Here is a 23187-nt window from a genome sequence, read left to right as displayed (position 1 = left end):
TGCAGCTGTTCACAGAGCTTTTATTTGTTCAATTTCCTTTTGAATGCATGGAATAGTTTACTTCAGAAGGAAGTTATACAAATCTTAATCATATAATTTTTAAACAAGTTAGCAACCTAACATTTATCAGTTCAACGGACACTATTGGATGGATGGATGAAGTATACTAGAAAGCATTTGTTGTTTAGGATATGTGAAAGCTACACATTCCCATTGATTCCTTGCACTTTTTTTACATACATTAATTCATCATTATACATCTCTTACCCTGGCTTGCAGATAGCATATGTGGTTCATGTTGCTTGCTTTTTTCCCTGTGCATAACACTGTGAAGTTAGTGGCTGTATTAGTTCGAATAAACGCCTTCTCATTTCATGTTAGCTAATGACTTACTTTTTTTTAATATCTTTCAAAATATTTTTTCTCAATTGTTTGAACATTTAATCTACAAACAGAGGGGTCAGAAAGGGCGTTTATTCTACTGTCTGCAAGTCAGGTAAGATTTTCTTCTTTGCCACCCAAAGACACACAGCTTTTCCAGGCAGCAAAAACATACACGCAGAAGAACGTGTTATTTTGAAATTCATTTTTGCTTGTTCAAGAAGAAATTTCCACAGTCTGAAGAAAGAACAGACAACGAACGATTTTCGTGTCAATCTTTAAAACAGAGCAAGGCGTTGCGTTTATTCGAACAAATATGGTGAGTGAATTACTTTTTTTTCCTGGGTGTGTGATGAAATCTGTTGCATGCCCATTTTTTATTTCAATATAGCTATTTCATTTTTTTCAGTCAGACAGCAGGCAGAGTGTGGCATGTTGTAACCCAGTCTCCTTCTCTTTCAGAGCAGCACAGCAAGGCGAACTTTGAGGGATCTGGGACAGCGGCGGGGCTGGCTTGCCCCCAGAACCGTAAACCCATCTTCACACAGGGCCTCAAGTGTAGGTCTGTCTTGGAGGGGGACCCTGCACTCTTCCAGTGCAAGCTGGTGGCATGCCCGGCACCCCACATGGCCTGGTTTCACAACAACCGGCCGCTCCACCAGGACCGCCGCAAGGTGATCCGCACTGAGAGCGAGGAGTACACGCACCGTGCCAGCCTGGAGGTGCGGGATGTGCGGGAGCACGATGCTGGCAGCTACAGGGTATTTGCTATTAACAGTGAGGGCTCAGCTGAGTCCACTGCCTCACTGCTGGTGGCACGCAGTGGGGAGCAGCAGGGCTTGGGGTTTGCAGGGAAAGCGGAGTGGATGCGGGAGAGCTGGGAGTGCTTGCTGCGGCAGCGGCGGGAGGACCGGCTGCGGGTGGTCCTCCGCTGCACTGGCTCACCCTTTGACAAGGGGCAGGAGGCCGAGCAGTTGCTTGGGGATCTCTCCCCAGCCCGGGCCATGGTACGAACCATCCGTTTCCAGAGGCTGCCGCTGGTGGGGCCTCACCGTCCAGGGCTGACATGCGGTAGGGAGCACAGTGACACAGTGGCAGATGCTGAGGAGCTGCTAGATGAGGAGATCCGTTGGAAGCTGCAGCGGCTGCGGGAGGCAAAGAGGGCAGCACTGAAAAAGAAGCAGGAATCCCTCGTGTCCATGCCCCAGGGGGGCCCTTCTGGGAAGCCCAGCCCACCTGAGGCAGCTACCACGAAGGATGGCTCAGAGCCCCTCACAGTGCAGGTAGTGAAGGGGTACTGCAGGCCCAAGGCCATGGGGGAGAGATGGAAGATGCCAGGTGGGCTCCTGGAGGCCTGTCCACCCCTCTTTGTCCAGGAGATCAAGCCCCAGGAGGCTGTTGAGGGGCACAGATGCACCTTCTCCTGCCTCTTCCATGGCCGCCCACAGCCCACGGTCACTTGGTACAACAATGCCAAGCCCGTGGGGCGCATCCAGGGCACCGCCGTTCACACCACAGAGTGCCGCTCTACACTGACCTTCCCATCCCTGCTCCCACAGCATGGTGGCACCATCACCTGTGTGATCTTCAACCCGCTGGGCACAGTCAGCACCTCAGCTGCACTCCATGTGAGGCGGCAGATGCCAGCCTATGAGGCCACAAAGAAGGAAGAGGAAGGGAAGAAAGAGGAGGAGGAGGAAGAGAAGAAGAAGGTGAAGGAGGAAGAAGAAGGGGAGAAAGAGAAGGTGGAGGAGGAGGAAGAAGAAGTTGGCCTGGCCTTCACAGCAGAGCAGGGACTGCCAAGTGCAGTTCCAGACTCAGACTTACTGTCGCTGCCTGTGGAAATCAAAATCACTGCCCCCACTCCAACACCAGAGCAAGACACAGAGATGAGGGAGACCTCGAGGCCCTCTCCGGAGCAGGCTGCTCCCACCATAAAGCACAAGTTCAAGTTTTCATTTGATGTGGGAAATGAGCCACCCCAAATTGTGGAAGAAGCCCCAGCACACATTCATTGCCATGAAGGGGAGGCAGTGGTGTTGGAATATGTTGTGTCTGGGCAGCCCCCACCAGCTGTGGCCTGGTCACTGAATGGCCAGAGCCTCTCTGCCAGTGAGAGGCTGAGGTTTGAGGAAGGCAAGAATGGCATGTACCGCTTACACATCCAAGGGGTCTCTGTCACGGATGCTGGGCTGTATTGTTGTGTGGCCAAGAATGTGGCTGGAACAGCACAGACTGCCTCTGAGCTGACAGTGCAGCCCCGTGCAGCTAGGTTGTATAGCAAGGATGGAGGCACTGAGGAACTGCCTGCCATGGACCATGTTCTGCACCTTCAAGGCCTCAGCACACTTGGGAAGGGTGACGAGGAGCAGATCACATGCTCCAAGGAGGAGGAATCCCACCTACCCTTGTCCCTGAGGCTGTCTCCGTCTCCTGGTAGGCAGTTGGAAGAGGAGTATGAGGAAACTCCTCACTTCAGGGAAAGCAAGACGGAGGAAATGATGCTGCTGGATATCATGGGGGTTTATGCAAGACAAGAAACGGGTTATACAGAAGAAAGTGTGTGGGATACAGATAGTATTTCTGAGATGAGGCAGCACAGGGGAAAAACTGTCTCCGAGGAACACAGCTTTGGAATTGATGCCACTGAACTGCACCCCAGCATATACAGGGAAGAGCATGAACTGGTGGCCAAGGACTCAGGTCACTTTTCAGAGGAGCTAGAGGCTGAAGGAGACAAAGCGGCACCTGTAGGAGACAAGGTGGCACCACATACAGATACTGTGTCCTGGGACATGTTGAAGTCACCATTTACGGAAGTCAAAGGGCAAACACATGCATCTGAGCAGTCTGCTCTGGCAAAGGAGTGTGAGGATGCACAATTTTTCATTCCTATTTCACCTGTGGTGCAAGAAGGGAGTGATGTTTACATGGAGGAGAGTGATGCCCCTGCCTGGGAGGCGACATCTCCTGATGTGCCTCTTGTAGAAGAGCCAAGTGTGCCCCACCTGCAGGACAACATTGCAAGCACACCCACAAAGGAGCAGTTTGCCTTTTATGACCTCTGTACAGAAAACCAGCAGCAGGAACAGGCCAAGGAGGAAGAAAAATCAGTTGATATTGAACAGGATATCAAGGTTGAGGATCATCTTTGTAAAGAAGAAATGATTGATGCTGGGGATGGCGCACGCTGGGAAATGCACAATGATGGACAAATGCTGCAAGAAATGGAGTCTGATGCAGGCAACTCTTCTTTGGATCTCATCCTCACTCCTCCTGGCATGGAAAACTTGGGTCAGGATTTCACTGGAGAAGTTGAGGTTCAGTTAGAAGAAGTGCATTTCAAAGAGCAGCTGTTGCCATCTGAGGCTGATGAGACCAATGTCACATTTGATCTGAAGAAGCTTGTGGAGCCTTTCCCAGCTGCAGAGACTGTGGACACAGAACAGGCAAAAACCCCCACAGCTCTTGAGAGTATGGAGGTAGGAGTGACTGGGCTCAGCTCCCCTGTGCACCAACATAATGTGCTTATGGAAGAGATGTCTCTGAGTGAGGAGCTGCGTCAGACCTACAGGATGAAGCAGGAGGAGGTCGGTACCCAGGAAGAGGCACAGCCAAGAGAAATCAGAAGGGCTGATTTGCAAATCCCTAATGGGGCCCTTGGCAGTGTCATGACAGCTGCTGAAGAGGGATCTTCTGAAGAAATTCATGAGTCAGAGGTGAGTGTCTGTGGGGAAGATTCACTTGAGGGACAAACTCATAGTTTTCTAGTGGAGTCCACAGAAGATTTCCAAAGAGGAGTGCAGGAAACACATGTGTGGGAGAGTGGAAAAGAACTGGAGACCACAGACTCCTGGAGCGACAGCTTCATCATCGACTTGAAAAAAGCTGCATGTGAAAAGAAACCCCAGGCTGGGCATCAGGCTGAGAAGGAAGAAGGTTCTAGAATAGGAAAGGTCTTTGAGACAGGAATGAGCACCTCCACCTGTGAGATAGATAGCACAGATTCCCCTGAGAAGATGCTCAGGGACACTGAACAGGAACCAAACACAGCCAAGGGCTTCTCTTTCGGGCAACGCTTACTTGGTTTAATAATGGATGATCCTGTGGCACGGAAGGAGCAAAGGAAGGAGTCTTGGGCCAAGAAGAGGACTCCCACTGAGGAAGCCTCTGAGAATAGCCTGGATGGAGAAGGAGTACGGGAGGATATTTCTGCAGGTCCAGAGCCCAGTGCTGTTCAAGCCTCAGAGCTGGAGCCTGATTTGTCCCTGGCCGAGTATTTAAGGTCAACTGGGATGCAGGAAACTCCAGATCTCAAAGGGACAGTTCAGAAGGAGCAGCAAGAGACCATCACTTCACTGGAAGTGGAAGAGGTTACCTTCAGCATGGTTTATGACTATTACAACAACCAGCAGGAACTCACCCGGCCCTTCTCTCCTGAGTCAGAAATATCTATAGAGCTGGAGTGCGGGAGTGGAGAGGAGTCACCTGATTCAGACCGCTTCTACACACCTCCCTCCTCAGTGGAGATCTTTGAAACTGCTTCATCAGCATCCTACCACACACCGCTTAGCACACCCGAGCGCTACTCCACACCGTCCGAGGGCTCAGGATACAGCACGCCACCCGAGCGCTACTCCACACCGTCCGAAGGCTCAGGATACAGCACGCCACCCGAGCGCTACTCCACACCGTCTGAAGGCTCAGTGTACAGCACACCGCCTGAGCACTACTCCACGCCCTCTGAGGGTTCAAAATGTAACACACCCTCGGAGCGCTTCTTCACACCCTTTGAGGGACCCTGGTCTGCATCAGGGGACAGCACGCCACCAGAGCGCTACCGGACACCCACAGGGGAGTATATGGATGCCCTGACCATGCTCCCCCTCTATGAGGGAAGGCAGAAGCCTCCAGACCAGCCACAGGCTGAGGTGTTTAGGACCCCCTGTGAAGCCCTGGAGCCATCAGGCAGGCAGATGCCACCTGCATTCCTCAAGGCATTGAGCAGGAGGAGGCTGTATGAGGGAAGCACACTGAGCTTTGTGGCCGAGGTGGTGGGTGTACCCAAGCCAGGGGTGAAGTGGTATCATAATAAATCTCTTGTGGAGCTGGATGAGAGAGTGCGGATAGAGAATGATGGGGACAAATGTGTGCTGGAGATCACTAATGCCCAGAAAGCCGATGGAGGACAGTATCTGTGCCATGCAGTGAACATTGTTGGGGAAGCTAAAAGTATTGCACAGGTGGAAGTTGTGTCTGAAGATGAGCAGTCACTAGCACTGCCACCCCCTGTCACCCACCAGCATGTTATACACTTTGACCTGGAGCAAAACACATCTTCAAGGTCACCTTCACCACAGGAAATCCTCCTGGAAGTGGAGCTGGATGAAAATGAGGTGAAGGAGTTTGAGAAGCAGGTCAAAATCATAACCAGTCCTGAGTTTAGCCCAGATAAGAAGAGCATGGTGGTCTCCCTGGATGTCTTTCCACTTGCTTTTTTGGAGCAAGCTGCAGGCTTGGCTGCAGGGGAAAATGAGGATGTAAAAATTGATTTCCAAGTAACTGAAATGCCTCCCCGCTTTGCCGTACCCTTTGCAGATGTTGAGGTGACAGAAGGCTTGGAGGCAGTGTTTGAGTGTGTGGTAACAGGTACTCCTGTCCCAGTAGTGCAGTGGTTCAGAGGTGACACCTGTGTGACACCTGCCACAGGGAAGTATGTTGTGAGTCAGAAGGAGGGACTTCACAGTCTGAAGGTCCAAAATGTAGGTCCTTCTGATGGTGGATGGTATCACTGTCGGGCAATGAACAGGCTGGGAGAAGCAATGTGCAAAGGCTCCCTCGTAGTCATGGCTCAGCAGGGAGCAAGTGCTAAGGGAAGCAGTGAGACAGTTACGGGCAGTGAACCACGCAGGCCCCAGAAGTGTGACTTGCTTTTGAGTGAGACTGTGAGCCCAGGTGACCAGTCAGAAATAGAGCTGGAGTTTGAGTTCAAGCCTCATATAGACGACCCAGAGAAAGCAATCCAATTGCTTGCGGCAACTCAACAAGAGCGGGAAGTGGAAGGGGAGAAGCATGTCAACATTAGTTTTGACGTGTTTGCAGAGCCGTCCCAAAAGGAACAGGTTGAATTTAGGGCAGAGGACTCGGAGAGCTGCAGCTTTGAGTTCCAGGTCACAGAAGCCCCTCCCGAATTTCTAAGGCTCATTTCTGACTGCAGTACATTTGTAGGTGCCTCAGCATACTTCCAGTGTCTCGTGACTGGTTCCCCCCACCCAAGTGTCCGCTGGTACAAGGATGGGGTGTTGTTGGAAGGGGACAGGTACTGTGTGCAGGAAGAGCAGGGGGGCTGTCACAGTCTTACTATTGAAAACTTAATGCAAAGTGACAGTGGGCAGTACAAATGTATAGCTACTAACAGGGCAGGAACTGCTGAGACTAGTGCTGTGTTAACATTACACTAAATTTCCATAATTTATTTCAGAATCTCTTTTGAAATACTAAATGTTTTTATGCTGTCATTCACTGCAGGTAAAAATGCAGCACTCATTTTAGGGGCATTGTTTTTCATCTCTTTAGGGATGAAAACCACTCTATGTGGGCATATTTGTGTCTCACTTAAACTTGCCTTCATTGGGGAATTTAAGTGAGATTTAATCTGTGCATAGATTTTGTGCACACTTTCTGCACCGACGTATATTTCAGGCTCCTTCCAAGCTCCTTACTCATTCTTGTAAAGATATTTTAATTGACACTCATTTATGTAGGACTAATTTTTTCGTATAGTGTACGTATTCCTGTGTGTCTGTAACAGTGCAATCGTTATTGGTTTATGTAGGCTAGAAATCACCTGAAAATGTAGAAACCATCTTTTTCTTGTAACCTAAAGGTATGGAATACTAACTTACGCTTGCTGTTTAGTTTGGATATAGTTCTGTGAAAGAACTCCTTGAATTGGTATTCCCCCTTCTGACAATTTTGTCTCCGAACATGTGAGTCTCACTGATTTAAATCCTGTGTTTACAGTTTCTATCACTGCAAAATTCTTACATCCATGGGCCTCATTCTACTGACTCATGGAATTAAATGACTTTTTTTTTTAAGTCAATGGAATTACACTGTTGCAAAAAAAAGCAACACAATGGGAAGAGAATGGAAGTTTTGCGTTAGTAGAGACTGGACAGGATTTTTTTCTCTATTACCAAGTAATAAACATGAAAACATATTTTGTACTCTATCTTTAGAAGTTAAAGGAAAAGGAGAGGGAGCATAATAAAACAATGATGTAACTGTAAATTCATTAAAATAATTTTGGTTGTCCCCATATTCTAGTGTCATTCATAAAAAATGCATAGTAGTAAAAAAGTGAGAGATTTTTATGCAGTATTCTTGTTTCACGATAGAACTAAACCTCTACATATTCCTTTTTTCTTTTTTTTTAGTTAGTAACAGTTAAGTGTGCTATGTGTCAAGATGACCAGAAATAAGTAGAATATGTTCAATTGTTATCTGTGGAATTTTCTCAGTAGAAGAGATTTTTACATTAATGTTCTCAATGCGAGTATATATTTTTGTATTTAAAATAATGCTAATATTTATGAGGAGGAATCAGCAATAGCTGACATAATTAAATCTGAACTAAATCAATCATACATAAACAATGATAAATTGATTAAGAAAATATGTTAAAAGTATGAAAGTTATTAATTAATGTTTATCAGAAGTTAAATAACTCTCTAGTGCATGTGCCAGGTTTCCAGTTACCTATATGTCAAGGTGAAACCTTGAGCTCAACAACCCTAAGCAAAAATTATTTTTACTTTGATTACTTGTTCATGAGGTTCTTCCAGTTATTTACAAATTGCTGTCCATTGCCTTGCAAACTGCTTTAAGGAGCATGGTGATTTTAAGCATAAAAGAACTATTCCTATAGTACATTCAGTTATGTTCATGCATGTTCTTATTTCTGAGTTTGATGTGTCCTCACACTGAGGTCAGCATGCCTCAAAAACTCAATAATCTTTTAAGACTATCCCATCACTCACCTGGGATAGTAATTTTTGATCAAAAGATTCACTTTGCCCAATTGTGTTGCCTGATGTAAACTTAAAGTCAGGAGTGGCAAGTTCTAGTGACCCAGTACATGAAGTGGTTAGGCTAATACCAATGACTTAAGTTCCTTCCCAGTCATGACCCTATGATAAATATTTAATATTTGTACACTGTTAAAAGGCAGAGATAATTGTGTTTTCTCATAGGTAATGGTGGTAGGAAAGAGAAGCATAAGTGTCTGACCCAACGTTGTGCTGGGAAAGAATTACTTCATGATGCATCCTTAATCCATTACTTGTGTAGATGTGTAACACTAGCTGATTCATTAGGCAGCAGACTGTTGCTAGGGAAGTTGACACGAATTGTCTGATGTTATACATCAGCTGTGACATGAGGGGTCTTTTAGGTCCAAAACCAAAGAGGTCAGAGGACCTTTGGTTAGGTCCTGAGCAATTATGAGGTGTGTTTAATTTGCACTGAAATTTTTAGTAGAAACAGGCCCATAACTTGGTTTTGAAGCCATAAGCCAAACAGGTCCAAGTTCATGTTCACATCTGAAATATATGGCCAAGCATCTTTATCTCTACCCGTGTAGTAGTGTTTGTGGTTTATGTAAGTTTAAATGTCTTTGGTTTAAGTTTCATACATTAGCCAGGAGAACTATCACGTGCTTATGGAGAGACAAAGTCTAACCTAAGCTACAACAATACAAATCTGGAGTAACTCTAGTTTTGAATAAACTTACTCTGGAGCAACTGGTATAGCTTAGAGCCATGACTGACCATCTGTCTTCAAAAGTTTGTGCTTTCATAGGAATTACAAAACTCACCATTTTATTGTCAGGTTTAATGTCGTCTTCATTTCTACAAACCAAGTATCTTAAAAAAAGGATGAATTATGTTTGTCATCAATGTATATTGAATGTTAACATGTATGGTTAATTTCTGAAATAAATATGTAAATTATTTAAGTCCGTCGCTTCTTGTACTTTATTCATTTCACAAGCATAGCTAAAATATGAAAAAAGTATCTATATAGTTTTTCTGTCATAAATATCCAGGAACACACAAAAGTGCATTAATTTTTGCCACACTCCTGTATATAAAGCATTATCATGTGTGTTAGCATAGGTTCTATTCTGCAATTTTTGTACTTTATTATGGACCCAATTCTGCCACCCATTCTGAAATTCACTAGCGCATTCTCTTTCTGGGGAAACTGCCCTAATGTTTTAACAAGGTTGGCAGTTAATACTGAAGGACTGGTGTAATTTTTTTTAACCTAAGCATCTCTTCTCCACAGTCAATCACTCCGTGCACTGTGCTATGTCATGTATATTATGGTATTTGTGGCAAGATTAATAATCGCTAAAACCAAGGAGAAAGAATTGGGTATGGCACATTATGTTCTTTAGAGTTGTTATCGGAGTGCAGCAAAAATTATCATCTCACAATAAGTTTGGGAATTTAAGACACTGCCATTGAGAAACTTATCAAGGTTCACCATTAAAGTGCCTGGAGACATTTATCCACTCACACTTCTTTTATTCTTTTTTAACAACTCTCATATCTTTCCAGCATCAAATACTGTGGGCCTTAACTGAGCAAACTTGACTCAATGAGGACAACAGGATTTGATTTCCAAAGGTTTTCTTTGCGCCGTGCTTTTTGTGGATGGCTTGTTCCGTTCCTGGAAGTCTCAGATTTCACTGACGTTTCTAGTGTCAAGTGTCTGCAGAGAATGGCATCTTCTTGACGTCTGCTTCCTCTCATTTTTAAACCACCGTTAGAACAAAGTGGTCAGACACATAAATGCCTAATTCACAAAGGCAAGAAAAAGAAAAACCTTAAAGTGCTTTGTCCTCTTTTTCTCTGATATGGTGGGAGTTTTAATATGCAACATTGTGACAGGGATGAGTTTAAAAGCAGAGATTTAAATCAGTGATATTAAATCAAGGGTGCAAACTCATGATTTTTGTAATAATGGTGTTGTAAGCATAAGGCTCTAAAGGCAAAACCAGGACAAATCTGGTAAAGGAGAGGTAATATCTTAGTGAGTTAGACAAAAGATAGAGTTGAAAGAGATGAACTAACTGCACCCAAAGGAAGGTTGGTGGACTGAAAAGTTTGTGTTATTTTTTCCAATCCTAATTTCGGCATTCTGTTTTTTTCTTGGTGTTTTGAATTAAACCAGGGTCTTAGCACTGCTCTGCTGTATTTGTTTGTATAGGTGTACATACAGATGTGTACGGTACATACCACTTTAATTCTATTTGTGAAATGCACCAATGTTGCTTGACTGTTACTTGCACTGTACACCCTGGGGGTATGCCTAACCCATACTGTGATGTCAGGTTTAAAGAAACACACATGTTGATCCAGATGGGAAGTTCATAAGTAACCTGACAGCACAGCATGTCTTGCTGGTTTTGGCAGGTGTGTATTTGACAGCAAGAGGACCTCATGTTCATTGCTAACTGCTGTACAGTATTGAGAAAGCCTCCAGATATAAAAAAATAGTTGCACTAACACTGTTTATTGCTATTTTCAATTGCTCTCTTAAGCATTCTAGTAAAACTAAACAATTTTTTTTCCATACAGACATTGCTAGCTCTCTTATTGTGTCTTCTGAGGAAGGAAGAAGCAAAGGCTACAGCAGCGGCCTTCAGTTGCCTGATAGAGAGAAAACACTTGAATTTGAGCCTGAAAAACCAGTTTATTCCAGCAAAGAAACGATGAAAATGGAGGAGGGGGGCAAAGCCCCCATTTTCCTCAAAGAGGTCTCAGATGTTGAAGTCTGTCAGGGAGATGTAGCTAGGCTCTCTGTTACTGTTACTGGCAGCCCCGCACCCAAAATCCAATGGTTTTTCAACAGTATGAAGCTAACTCCATCCATGGACTGTAAGTTAGTGTTTGCTGGCAATGACCACAGCCTCATCCTCCCGTATGCAGGTGTGCAGGATGAGGGTGACTACACCTGCGTGGCCAGCAATGTACACGGTAAGACCACTTGCAGTGCCCACCTCCACGTGCGGCAGCGGATACCAGGGCTCCCTTGCTTTGCCAGGGAGCCGGACAGCGTGCGGTGTGCGCTGGGCTTCACAGCAGTCTTTGAGTACACCGTGGCTGGGGTCCCATGCCCTGATGTGCAGTGGTTCAAGGGGAGTGATCAGATCTTCTCCGATGCACGTCATTCTGTTGCTCACCACGCTGATGGCTCAGGCTCCCTGACAGTGCGGGAGTGCATGGAGGAGGACGCTGGGCTCTACACGTGCAGGGCAGTGAGCACCCTGGGTGAGGCCACATGCTCTGCTGAGCTCCTTGTGCTGCCCGAGGAGGAGCATGCTGTGTGCAGGCAGAGCCCAGCCTTGCAGCACTCTGCGGTGGCAGAGGACCAAAGCCTCCTCTCCTACGAGGAGGCTGGCGAGCTTCCTGCCGTGGAAGGAACGCTCAACCTTGAGGCCATGAGGGAGCCCTGGCCCTTCCTTCAGCTCCAGACAAGCCAGGCAGAGCACGTGCTGCCCAGGGAGGACATCTTGCCTGGCCTGCCACTGGCCTGCCTGGCCACACAGAGTGTTGAAGAGGTGCTCACCCAGGTGGCCACAACACAAGAGAGCAGCAGGCTTCTGGCAGAACCACTGCAAACCCTCCCTGCTGGCCCCCAGGGTGTGGTGCCTGCAGCAGTGATGGAGACACGACTGCTGGGCTGCCTTGGGACTGTAGCTGCCCAGATACTCTTGCCCAAAGAGGAAGTCATCCCCAAGGCAGCAGAGCAAATGGCTGCTCTGAAGACAGAGGCTTCCCAAGCCCTTCTACGGGTATCAAGCAGCACTGAGAGCCATGCCATAGATGGTGACCACATCCAGGTCCTTGAGGGCTTCCAGGCAATGCAAGGTGAGCTGAAAGCTGAACCCAGATTTCCCTCTGAATTGGCCTTTACTGGGGGCCAAGCTGTCCCACTGGAGAACATTTCTTCCCTGGAAGCAGCAGAGGAAGATTTTGCAGCAAGAATCCATGAGGGACAGGCTGTGAGATTCCCCTTGCTGCTAGAAGAAAACCAGCCCCTGGAAGAGGAACATGTCGTTGATCTTGCCAGCCCACGTAGGCAGTCTCCAAGGGCAGGGAGACAACCCCACGAAACAATGTACACTCACCAGCTCCAGCCAAGCCAGGTCCTCAACAAAGAGAGCCAGCTCACTGCTCAGGTTCCCAAGAGCTGCAGCTTGGACATAAAGTCTCAAATTAGAAATGCACTGAAAGCTGCAGTGGTAAGTGAGCAAAACCTCTTGTTTTCAGAATGGTTGGCTGATAAAGAAAACGTTGAAGTACAGACACTAAACATCACCAAGGAACATAAACACACCCTATGTACCTATGTTGTGACCACCGGAGGACTCAGTCCCATAGAAATCCCAGTTTCCTTGGGAGAAGTCAGCATTCACACAGCTGACCAGAAAACAGTCTTGAAGGAGGCTTTCTATTCTCTTGTTTGTGAAGAAAAACATCTCTTGACAGATGAAAAATCCAAAGCATTGCCAGTCCATTCCAGTCCACTTCTGTCAGGAAAACCCTGTGATGAAACCTCTGAGCTGGAGCCCCAGCAGGCTGAGAGGACTATGGAGGCAGCAATACCCCTGGAGCAGCCTTTGTCTGCACAAGTAATCAACACTCTGACTGGGCATGGTCAAATCAAGGATGTGGGTGCAGCTGCAGCCACTGCTGATGTAGCCTCTGCAGGTGTTCCCATTGAGACACCCACAGAAATACTGAAAAGAAAGGAGAGAAGGGAAGAAATATGTGAGGAAGAGGGCAGGGAAGGTCTGGAGACTAGAGCTGGGAAGATGGAGGATGAGCTGGGCAAAGAGAGTTATCCTATCATACACAGAAAACTGGTCAACACTGTTGTGGAGGAAGGGGAGAGTGTCAGGCTGGTGTCTGTCATAACAAATGTCAAAGAGGTGAACTGGTACTTTGAGGGTAAACTGGTGTCTTCAGGCGACAAATTCAAGTGTTTGCAAGATCAGGACACGTACACACTAGTAATTAGCAAAGTGTGCGAGGAGATTCACCAAGGAGAGTACACCTGTGAGGCACTGAATCAAGGTGGAAAAAGAGCAACAGCAGCAAAACTCACAGTTGTTAAAAGAGGTTGGATTATGAGGATAAAATACTGCCTAATACACTGCTCTACTAATGAAACTGCCCTACTATGTGTCTGTATCTTTGGATACAGACACAATATTATAACACCATCATGCCACTAATCAGAGGGGCCCTTTCTCTCTGGATTTATGGTCTCCTTTTACCACATTGCAAAGTCTCTCACTTCCCTCACCCCAGTCTCTGGGCAGGAACTTTGTTGCTTCCTGTTCTCATCACACAAGCACAGTCAGGACAAGCTGTATCTCAATCCCGACCACTTCTCCCATTGTTGCCTGTGAAGTGGACCTGCTCTTCCCACTTTTCTAACTGCTGCACCCTCTCTCACTCTTTAGAGTCGTTGCACAGTTTCAGCACAATTCCTCATTCACACCATAATTTCTCACAGCTCCAGGATAGTGTGGTATACGTTTGTATTGCATTGTTCTTGTGCATCGCTATTGCGCATTGTTTTTCCATTATCACCACTGTGTTTTCTGATGTCATTATGCACCGTAACACTCTGTCCACTGAGCCTTGTACTGCTTTCATTTCTTACAGATATTTTTTTTTATTTTACAGTCACTTTATATGGATTGCAAGTAAATCACCTTTTTTTTTTTTTTTTCCAGTCAGTCACTTCACTGACTTTCCAGAATGTCAGCAGGCAGGGCTTTGAGTGACTCTCTGCTTCTGATTTCAGTTGCACCGATCCTGAGGAGAAGGCTCGAATCTCTGGAGGTGGCTGTAAATCACGTGGCCAAGTTTACCTGTGAGGTAGAGACGGCTCCCAATGTCAAGTTCCAGTGGTACAAAGCCGGACGAGAGATATATGATGGGGACAAATACTCCATTCGCACCTCCAACTACCTCTCCACCCTGGAGATCCCAAGGCCTCAGGTTGTTGACTGTGGAGAGTATAGCTGTAAGGCTTCCAACCAGCATGGCAGTGTAAGCTCTACAGCTCTTTTAACAGTGACTGGTAAGTACAGACTTCCAAGCACTTCTCCTTCTCCATAAAATATCTGGTATATTGTAATGCTTTCAGTGCTATACTTAAAAATGTTTATGGTAGAGCTCTTGATTGCCATTGTTATACATAATCCATACCTAATTTTGGCAGGCACAAGCATAGAGAAGGAATAATTTTTAAGAATGCTGCTTTTAGGTGCTTTCTGTACCTAGAAAGGGGAATCAGTGTGAAAAGTTTCAGAAGGGAAGAAAGAAGGGGGAAAGACAGAGCATGAGGAACTATGTTGTCAACAGAATGGGATTGCTTTGTGAATACATTCTTGAAGAAGGTTTATTTAACTTCTAGACAACAAGAAAACATACACTTTTATATCTGATTTCTTTGGTGTAATAATCACTGTGCAACTATCCTAGCACCCTATGTTTATCCTGCAGCTATACTTGTGAGGCAGGCTATGCAGCTACATATACCTGAACGTTTGTGTGCCATGGCCAGAGGGGAACTCTATGTGATTGGGGAAATAGATCTTCTTAAACAAAAGAGGGTTTAAAGCTTTTTCAGTTTGCAGACTTTTTTGTCTATTGAAAGCTATACAATTATCTTTTTTTTTTCTTTTTTTCTTTCTTTTTTTTTCTTTAAAAAACCCAACACCATCTTTTGGGCTTTTAGTGTATGATGATTTTTTTACTCTCACTTTTCTCTTTGTGGGAGGAATCTTTATGTGGTCTTTGCTAAGTGCCAGATAGTAGATACTAAAGAAAGATGCACAAACTGTGAAATGCATGCAAACTTGTCTATCTTGAGGGAATGGTGCCCAAATATGTCAGTCTTAGAGGAGTATGTTCTGGCTTTTGGTTTATTTTCCTTTAGTTTGTACATTGCTCCAGAGATTCAAAATGCCTTCAAGCTCTGGAGCAATATACAGACCCAAGAAGTACAAAAGCAAAAATTCATCATCTTTAACACCTCTTATCTACTTCACTTCTGGCTTCTTTTGCTTAAGAGTGTCCAGTGACAAACTGTCCCCTCTTGCTCTCTGTCCCTGGCAAATGTGGAGAAGGAGCATAAGCTCTGGTCTTCACCTCTGGATAACATTGAACCCCTTTGTTTTGCAGAAGCACTTCCGCCAACGTTTCTTACCAGACCTGAATCTATCACTACTTTTGTGGGCAAAAGTGCCAAGTTCCTGTGTACTGTTTCGGGCACTCCAGTCATCGACGTCGCCTGGCAGAAAGATGGCACTACCATTTCACCTTCGGACCGCCACAAGATCTCCAAAGTGGAAAATAAACATGTGTTAGAAATTTCCCTTCTCACCACCAGTGACAGAGGGATTTACACTTGCAAAGCTTCCAACAAGTTTGGGGCTGACATATGCCAGGCTGAAATGGTCATTATAGACAAGCCGCACTTCATTAAAGTTTTGCAGTCAGTGCAGTCAGCAGTCAATAAAAAAATACGTCTTGAATGTCAGGTAGATGAAGACAGGAAAGTAACAGTAGGGTGGACAAAGGATGGAAACAAAATCCCTCCAGGCAAAGATTATAAGATTTACTTTGAAGACAAAATAGCCTCGCTTGAGATTCCTCTGGCTAAACTCAAGGATTCAGGCCATTATGTGTGCACTGCCTCAAATGAGGCAGGAAGCAGCTCCTCTTCTGCCAGCGTCACAGTGAGAGGTAAGATAGTCCTACACCCCCCTTACCTTTGCTCTTCTTGGGTTCCCCATTTCTTCTTTTGCAGGCCAAAGATTTCTTTGGGTTGAAATCCCACTGGAACTCTTCTCAGACCTGCCATCAGGTCTATTCACCTCTTGCTCATTTCCCCTGCTGCCTTCCAGCACACTGTGTGTTGCCTCAACTTTTCTTTCACCAGCCAGATCCAAGAACTGCTCCTGCATGCAGGGAAGAGGTGGACAGAGAAAGCAAGAGAAACCACAAGAACTGCAGCTCAGCAAAGATTATGCTGATCTTTTCTGAAGTCATGTTTTGTTCTTACACTAGGAACCAACCTTTCAAAGCTTTGTATTTCAATCTTCTTTCCTTTTTCTCTTTTCTTTTCCCCTTTTCTTCCCCTTTTCTTCCCATTTTTAGAACCACCATCCTTTGTGAAGAAAGTCGATCCATCTTATTTACTGACCCCAGGTGACTCTGCACGCCTTCAATGCAAAATCAAAGGCTCTCCTGAAATCCAGGTTACTTGGTTTAAGAACAATAAGGAAATCCGTGAAAGTAACACACACAGGATGTCCTTTGTCAATTCTGTGGCCGTGTTAGATATTTTGGAGATGAAAGTTGATGACAGTGGGAGCTACTCATGCGAAGCTGTAAATGAGGTTGGAAGTGACAGCTGCACCACTGAAGTAGTTGTCAAAGGTCTGTTCTTCTTGCTGCTGCCAGTCACATTCTTGAGAAAAACCTTCCTTTTGGGGTTGGTTTTTTTTGGTGGGGATGGTTGACTAATTCTTTCTCCCTGCTTTTATAGAGCCTCCGTCTTTCATCCGAACACTTGAACCAGCAGAGGTAGTGAAGGGAACAAACACCGTTCTTCAGTGTGAGGTTGCTGGCACTGGACCATTTGAGATTAGCTGGTACAAAGACAAGAAACAGATTCGCAGTAGTAAAAAATACAGGTTGACCTCTCAGAAAGCTGTTATTTCTCTGGAGGTGTCTTCATTTAATAGTGCGGATGTCGGTGAATACGAGTGTGTGATAGCTAATGAAGTTGGGAAGTGCATATGCAGTGCAACATACATCTTGAAAGGTCAGTGGGACAGAGAAAACTCCACTTATTGAAGGGATTGGCAAGAACCCCTCATTTCTTAAAATGTCTTTTCTTTGGATTTGTGGGTGGCTAGAGAGGGTGGGGAGGGAGAATATCTTCTTTTTCTCTTAAAATTCTGTGTATATCTTAACTCTTATCTGGCATCAAGCCTGTGAATCTGAAGGACATTGAGCTTAAAGGGCCATGCATTAGCTCCCAGCTGGGGAATGCAGCTCTTCTCCTTGCCTGCTTTTTAGCTGAATTGCACCACGTGCTGCACATGCTGTCTCATAAAACTGTCTTTAAGCAGCAGATTTCATGGGATGATGTAGTAGCAGATGAGTATTTCTTCTTGTCTCTTTTCTTTGAACTAGAACCACCATCTTTTGTTAAGAAAATTGAAAATGTGACAGCTCTGGCTGGAGACAGTGTTACGTTACAGGCTGTGGTGAAAGGGTCAGAGCCTATTTCTGTGATATGGATGAAGGGCAAAGACATTATTCAAGATGATAACAAAGTGAGAGTGACATTTGAACATGGTCTAGCAACGCTGCAAATTACCGGTGTCCAGCTGAGCTCTGGTGGCAAATACACCTGCGTGGCTGAGAATGATGCAGGAAGTCAGTCCTGCTTTGGTGAACTAGCAGTGAAAGGTCAGTGGAGTAGTGCTGTGATCCCTGCATTGTCTCCCACCTGAGAGGAAGAGCAATTTCCTTTTGTCCTTAACACCAGTTGTTTAATTCTGTTGTAGAACCTGCCAAAATCATTGAAAAATCTGAAATGATCCAGGTAACAGCAGGGGAACCAGCCATTTTGGAGTACACTGTCACAGGCACTCCAGAGCTAAAAACCAAATGGTTCAAAGATGGAAGGCCACTACCTGCCAGCAAAAAATATAGGATCAGCTTTAAAAATAACGTTGCCCAGCTCAAGTTTTATGCTACTGAAATGCAGGACAGTGGCGAGTACACCTTTGAGATATCCAACGATGTGGGCATCAGCTCTTGTACTACCAGCTTCACTGTGCTAGGTTGGTACTGACTCTTTGCAATGAGCCCTGCTACTCTGCCTTCAGCCCAACAGAGCCAGAAGTTGAACTGCATGCCTGTTTTGCTCATGTGTTGGTTTCTTTCATTTTTTCACTCTCAACAGATCGCACTCTCCCTCCCTTCTTTACCAAACCACTGAAGAATATTGACAGCATCATTAGCACCTCATGCCGCCTAGACTGCAAAATTTCAGGCTCTCTTCCAATGACCGTCTCTTGGTTTAAGCAGGACACTGAGATCACTTCAAGTGCCAAGTACACAGTACAATTTGCAGAAGGCTCTGCATCTTTGGAAATAAAACACCTAGATGCAAGTGACGCTGGCGTCTACATTTGCAGAGCCACAAACTCTGCTGGTAGCAAAGACAGCAGTAGCACATTGTTTATAAAAGGTTTGGCAATTTGTTTCATGGTTTTTGGAGTTTTACTTTTCATGTCATAATACTTTTCTTCTCCAAAGCACAGGCCATGTGTCTTACTCTTGACAATTGTTTCCTTTCAATGCAATCTAGAGCCACCCAGCTTCACTGTAGAACCAGAGTCCCAAGATGTACTGCCTGCATCAACTGTACGTTTCAAAGGCACATTTAAAGGCACAACACCACTGACAGTGAAATGGTTTAAAGGTGATACTGAGCTGGTGACAGGAGGAGCCTGCTACATTATGACAGAAGCATTAGCAAGTTACTTGGAGCTTTACGCGGTCAAACCAACAGATTCAGGAAAATACACCTGCAAAGTCTCCAATGTAGCTGGTTCAGTAACATGCAGTGCAAACTTGTTTGTAAAAGGTTTGCATTCTTACTCTCTTTTAAACTTTCAGCGGCTGGATTTGACCCAGTTGCACTCTTTCCAGCCTTCTTTGTCCTGAACACTTTTCTTAAATCCACAGAACCTGCTGCCTTCAAGGAGAAGCTAGAGCCAACCCATCTGGTAAAGAAAGGTGGATATGCTGAGCTGACCTGTGAAGTCACTGGTACTCCTGAGATTAAAATCACGTGGTTCAAGGATGATAGAGAGTTAAAAGAGAGTGACAAATACAGGATGTCTTTTGCAAAATACTTGGCAATACTCCATGTTACAGAGGTTGAGACCGAAGACAGTGGGGAATACATTTGCGAGGCCAAAAATGATGCTGGAAAAGATATTTGCAGTAGCGTTGTTACAGTCAAAGGTGTGTGTGACATCCAGCCACATAGTTTGTCTCTTTAAACTCAGTGCAGTTTTACAGGCTTTGAAAGTATGATTAATACAAACTGTACTCTCTCTTTTGCACCGTAGAGTCACCTTATTTTAGCAAGGAGTTTCAATCCATGGAAGTCTTGAAGGATTCTGATGTGGTTTTGGAGTGCGAGGTGCTTGGCACACCTCCCTTTGAAGTGTTTTGGGTGAAAGATGATAAACCTGTGCGGAGCAGTAAGAAGCACAGAATAAGCATTGAGAAATCTTTGATTAGCCTCCACGTTTTCAGGTTTGATGCTTCTGATGTTGGCGAGTATCAGTGTAGAGTAACAAATGATGTCGGGAGCTGCCTCTGCAGTTCGGAGGTCACACTGAAAGGTTAGTGCAAGGTGCAGAATGCCACTAGCATGCTCTTATCCCAGTGTGGTTTCCATGCCACACTGTCATGCACCAGATCCATACTTACATAGTCCCTTTCTTCCTGCCAGAGCCCCCACAGTTCTTGAAGAGGATAGAAAACATTAGTTCCCTTCGAGGGGGCACAGTCGTGTTTCAGGCTGCTATTAAAGGCTCCTTGCCCATCACTGTGTCCTGGCTGAAAGACAACGATGAAGTGATTGAAGACAACAATATCAAAATGACCTTTGTGAACAATGTTGCCACTCTTCTGGTGAGGTCTATTGAGCTGAAACATGATGGGAAATATTTCTGTCAGGCTAAAAATGAGGCAGGAATTCAAAGGTGTTCTGCTTTGCTGACTGTCAAAGGTTGGTCCTACCCTGAGGGCTTGCAGTGATCTCAGACAGTTCCCTTGCCATTTTTACAGATGCCCTTAACGCTCTATCTCCTTGTTTACAACAGAACCTGCTACAATCGTGGACAAGGCCGTGTCAATAGATGTGACTGAGGGAGACCCAGCAACGTTGCAGTGTAAATTTTCGGGAACGAAACACATTACAGCCAAATGGTTCAAAGATGGCAAGGAATTGATGTTGGGCCCAAAATATAAGATCAGTGTTACAGACACTGTCTCAGTCCTAAAGGTGCTTCATACAGAAAAGAAAGACAGTGGGGAATACATTTTTGAGGTTCACAATGATGTTGGGAGCAGTAGCTGTTCCGCCAGCATTAATGTCCTAGGTGTGTATGGGCTCTCTTTTATCATTGTTTTTACACACAAAATCTGTTCTCCTGAGCTGACATCTGCCACAATCAAGGTTGAATTTCATACTTTGTCTTTTTACTCTGTCTTGGCTAGATCTCATTATACCACCTAAATTCACCAAAAAGCTCAAGAAAATGGACAGCATTAAGGGGTCTTTTGTCCACCTGGAGTGCATAGTGTCTGGTTCACATCCTATAAGTATCCAGTGGTACAAGGACGGCCAAGAAATAACAGCAAGTGAAAAGCACAAATACTCTTTCCATGATAATACTGCATTTCTGGAAATCAATAAACTGGAAGGCACAGACAGTGGCTCTTACACCTGTGAAGCAACAAATAAGGCAGGAAGCAACCAATGCAGTGGGTTCTTAACAGTCAAAGGTTTGAGCTCCTTCTTTGTTTTGTGTTAGGTCTCTCATACATAATTTTGGAATTCCCCTGTCTCAGAGTAATCCCCTTTCTTCCTTTTTACACATTATAGAACCACCATATTTTGTGGAAAAACCTCAGTCCCAAGAGGTTGTGCCCAATGCCAGGGTTCAGTTCAAAGCACTGGTGAAAGGCTCTACACCTCTGCAGATAAAATGGTTTAAAGACAGCCAGGAGCTCCTCTCTGGAGCCAATCGATCTGTCTGGAAGGATGACACATCTAGCGTACTGGAGCTCTTCTCAGCTAGGACATCTGACTCCGGGAACTACACTTGTCAGATAAGCAATGATGTGGGGACTGCAACTTGCAAGGCCTCTTTGTTTGTAAAAGGTGTGCAACACAATGTTCTTCTCTTCTTTGTGGCTCTGATTTTTCCGTGCAATTTGGGGGGAGTGGGTAGGAAACCCTTGTATTTCTTTAAACCACCTTGAATATTATACCGCCTCACCTTTTCTGTCCATCTTCTAGAGCCCCCCAGATTTATTCAGATGCCAACTTCTGTAGTAGCTTTGCGTGAAGGACAGTCCACCACTTTCGAGTGCCAGGTAGTAGGCACGCCAGAGATCCACATCACATGGTACCTGGATGGGAATGAAGTGATTGACCAAGCTAAATACAGCATCTCCTTCATAGACGGTTTAGCCACTTTGAAAGTCACTCAAGCCAGAGTGTCGGATAGTGGGATTTATGTTTGTGAAGCCCACAATGATGCAGGTAGTGAGAGCTGCAGCGTCGAGCTGAAAGTAAAAGGTTGGTTTTGAACATCTTGTCATCATCCAGCTATGCCACATAGCTGTGGTGATGGAATAGAGGAGACTTCTCCCCTCAAAACCACTTAAGGTTGCTATCTACTTTCCCCTCATTCCTCTTTGTAGAGCCTCCAACATTTGTTCGGGAGTTGAGTCCCACCGCCGTAGTGAAGGGCTTGGAGGCTACACTGGAGTGTGAGGTGACTGGTACTCCTCCATTTGAGGTGAAGTGGCTGAAGAACAATAAGGAGATGTTCAGCAGCAAGAAATATGCCATCTCCACCAAAGAATCAGTATTTACTCTTAATGTGACTAACTGTGATGTCTCAGATGTTGGTGAATATCAGTGTATTATATCAAATGAAGGTGGGAGCTGTTCTTGCAGCACAAGGCTCAGCTTGAAAGGTCAGTCCTCTAGGAAGCATACCCCAAACATTACATCCCCTAGCTAAACTGTAGTGACAAGGTTGACTTTATATGATCTCTCTTTCCCCTCTTCACTTTCCATGACTTCTCTTCCAAACAACAAACAAAACCTCACACCACAGAACCACCATCCTTCGTCAAGAAGCTGGAGAATGTCACTAGTATTTTGAAAGGTACCGCATTCTTCCAGTGTGTTGTAGCAGGCGCTCAACCCTTATCTGTGTCATGGATAAAAGATGAGAAAATACTGGAAGATGATGAGCACCACCATATAACCTTTGAGAACAGTGTGGCCACACTGGAACTTACCAATGTTGACCTCAGCCACAGAGGGAGATACACCTGCCAGGCAAAGAACGAGTCTGGCATGGAGAAGTGTTTTGCTTTACTTTTTGTACAAGGTGTGTACAAGGTGTGACCCTTCAAGCTCATCCTTGATGAGTACTTGAAAATTCAGTCCCCTATCTGTGTTGCTAACTGCCTTTTTTATACACTTTATACCTCAGAGCCTGCACGGATCATAGAAAAGGCTAAATCACTTAAAGTCACTGAAAGAGACCCCGTGACTTTGGAGTGTACTGTTGCTGGGACACCAGAGCTCCGAATAAGATGGTACAAAGATGGCAAACAGCTCCTGCCCAGTAGATACTACACAATGAGCTTTGAAAACAATGTGGCCAGTTTCAGGATTGAACCTGTATCAAAGGAGGATAGTGGTACATACAGTTTTAAGGTTGAAAATGACTTTGGAAGTAGCACCTGCGAAGCTGTTCTGACTGTGCTAGGTTTGTATTGTCATTTGGCAAATTTGCCAGTCCAACAGGGAGGGAATGAAAAAATAATAATCTCTGTTTGTGAAAGGTAGGCAAGAAGGTAACCAGTG

At 45.2% G+C, this 23187-nt stretch overlaps 2 protein-coding genes across 2 annotated transcripts in view; both read left to right on the top strand.

Moving 5' to 3' along the window:
- TTN (titin) overlaps positions 1-23187 on the top strand; it is a 245450-nt gene that overhangs the window by 39924 nt on the left and 182339 nt on the right. The window contains exons 45-63 of the mRNA XM_069781541.1: positions 11031-13577; positions 14272-14550; positions 15657-16220; positions 16635-16916; positions 17026-17304; positions 17679-17957; positions 18056-18334; positions 18457-18744; positions 18865-19143; positions 19245-19526; positions 19634-19912; positions 20023-20301; positions 20396-20674; positions 20793-21080; positions 21181-21459; positions 21598-21879; positions 22005-22283; positions 22427-22705; positions 22811-23089. Of these exons, the coding sequence (XP_069637642.1) occupies positions 11031-13577; positions 14272-14550; positions 15657-16220; positions 16635-16916; positions 17026-17304; positions 17679-17957; positions 18056-18334; positions 18457-18744; positions 18865-19143; positions 19245-19526; positions 19634-19912; positions 20023-20301; positions 20396-20674; positions 20793-21080; positions 21181-21459; positions 21598-21879; positions 22005-22283; positions 22427-22705; positions 22811-23089 (7881 nt within the window). The remainder of the gene's footprint in view (positions 1-11030; positions 13578-14271; positions 14551-15656; positions 16221-16634; positions 16917-17025; positions 17305-17678; positions 17958-18055; positions 18335-18456; positions 18745-18864; positions 19144-19244; positions 19527-19633; positions 19913-20022; positions 20302-20395; positions 20675-20792; positions 21081-21180; positions 21460-21597; positions 21880-22004; positions 22284-22426; positions 22706-22810; positions 23090-23187) is intronic.
- LOC138685114 (muscle M-line assembly protein unc-89-like) lies at positions 566-9400 on the top strand. The gene is made up of 2 exons (XM_069781543.1): positions 566-700; positions 844-9400. The coding sequence occupies exon 2, from the start codon at positions 1008-1010 to the stop codon at positions 6840-6842; it is 5835 nt and encodes a 1944-aa protein (XP_069637644.1). The 5' UTR covers positions 566-700; positions 844-1007; the 3' UTR covers positions 6843-9400.

This window comes from Haliaeetus albicilla, chromosome 4 (assembly GCF_947461875.1).
Source record: "Haliaeetus albicilla chromosome 4, bHalAlb1.1, whole genome shotgun sequence".
Lineage (NCBI taxonomy): Eukaryota > Metazoa > Chordata > Aves > Accipitriformes > Accipitridae > Haliaeetus > Haliaeetus albicilla.
Note: the sequence above shows the minus strand (reverse complement) of the source record. Positions and strands in the feature narration are given on the sequence as shown.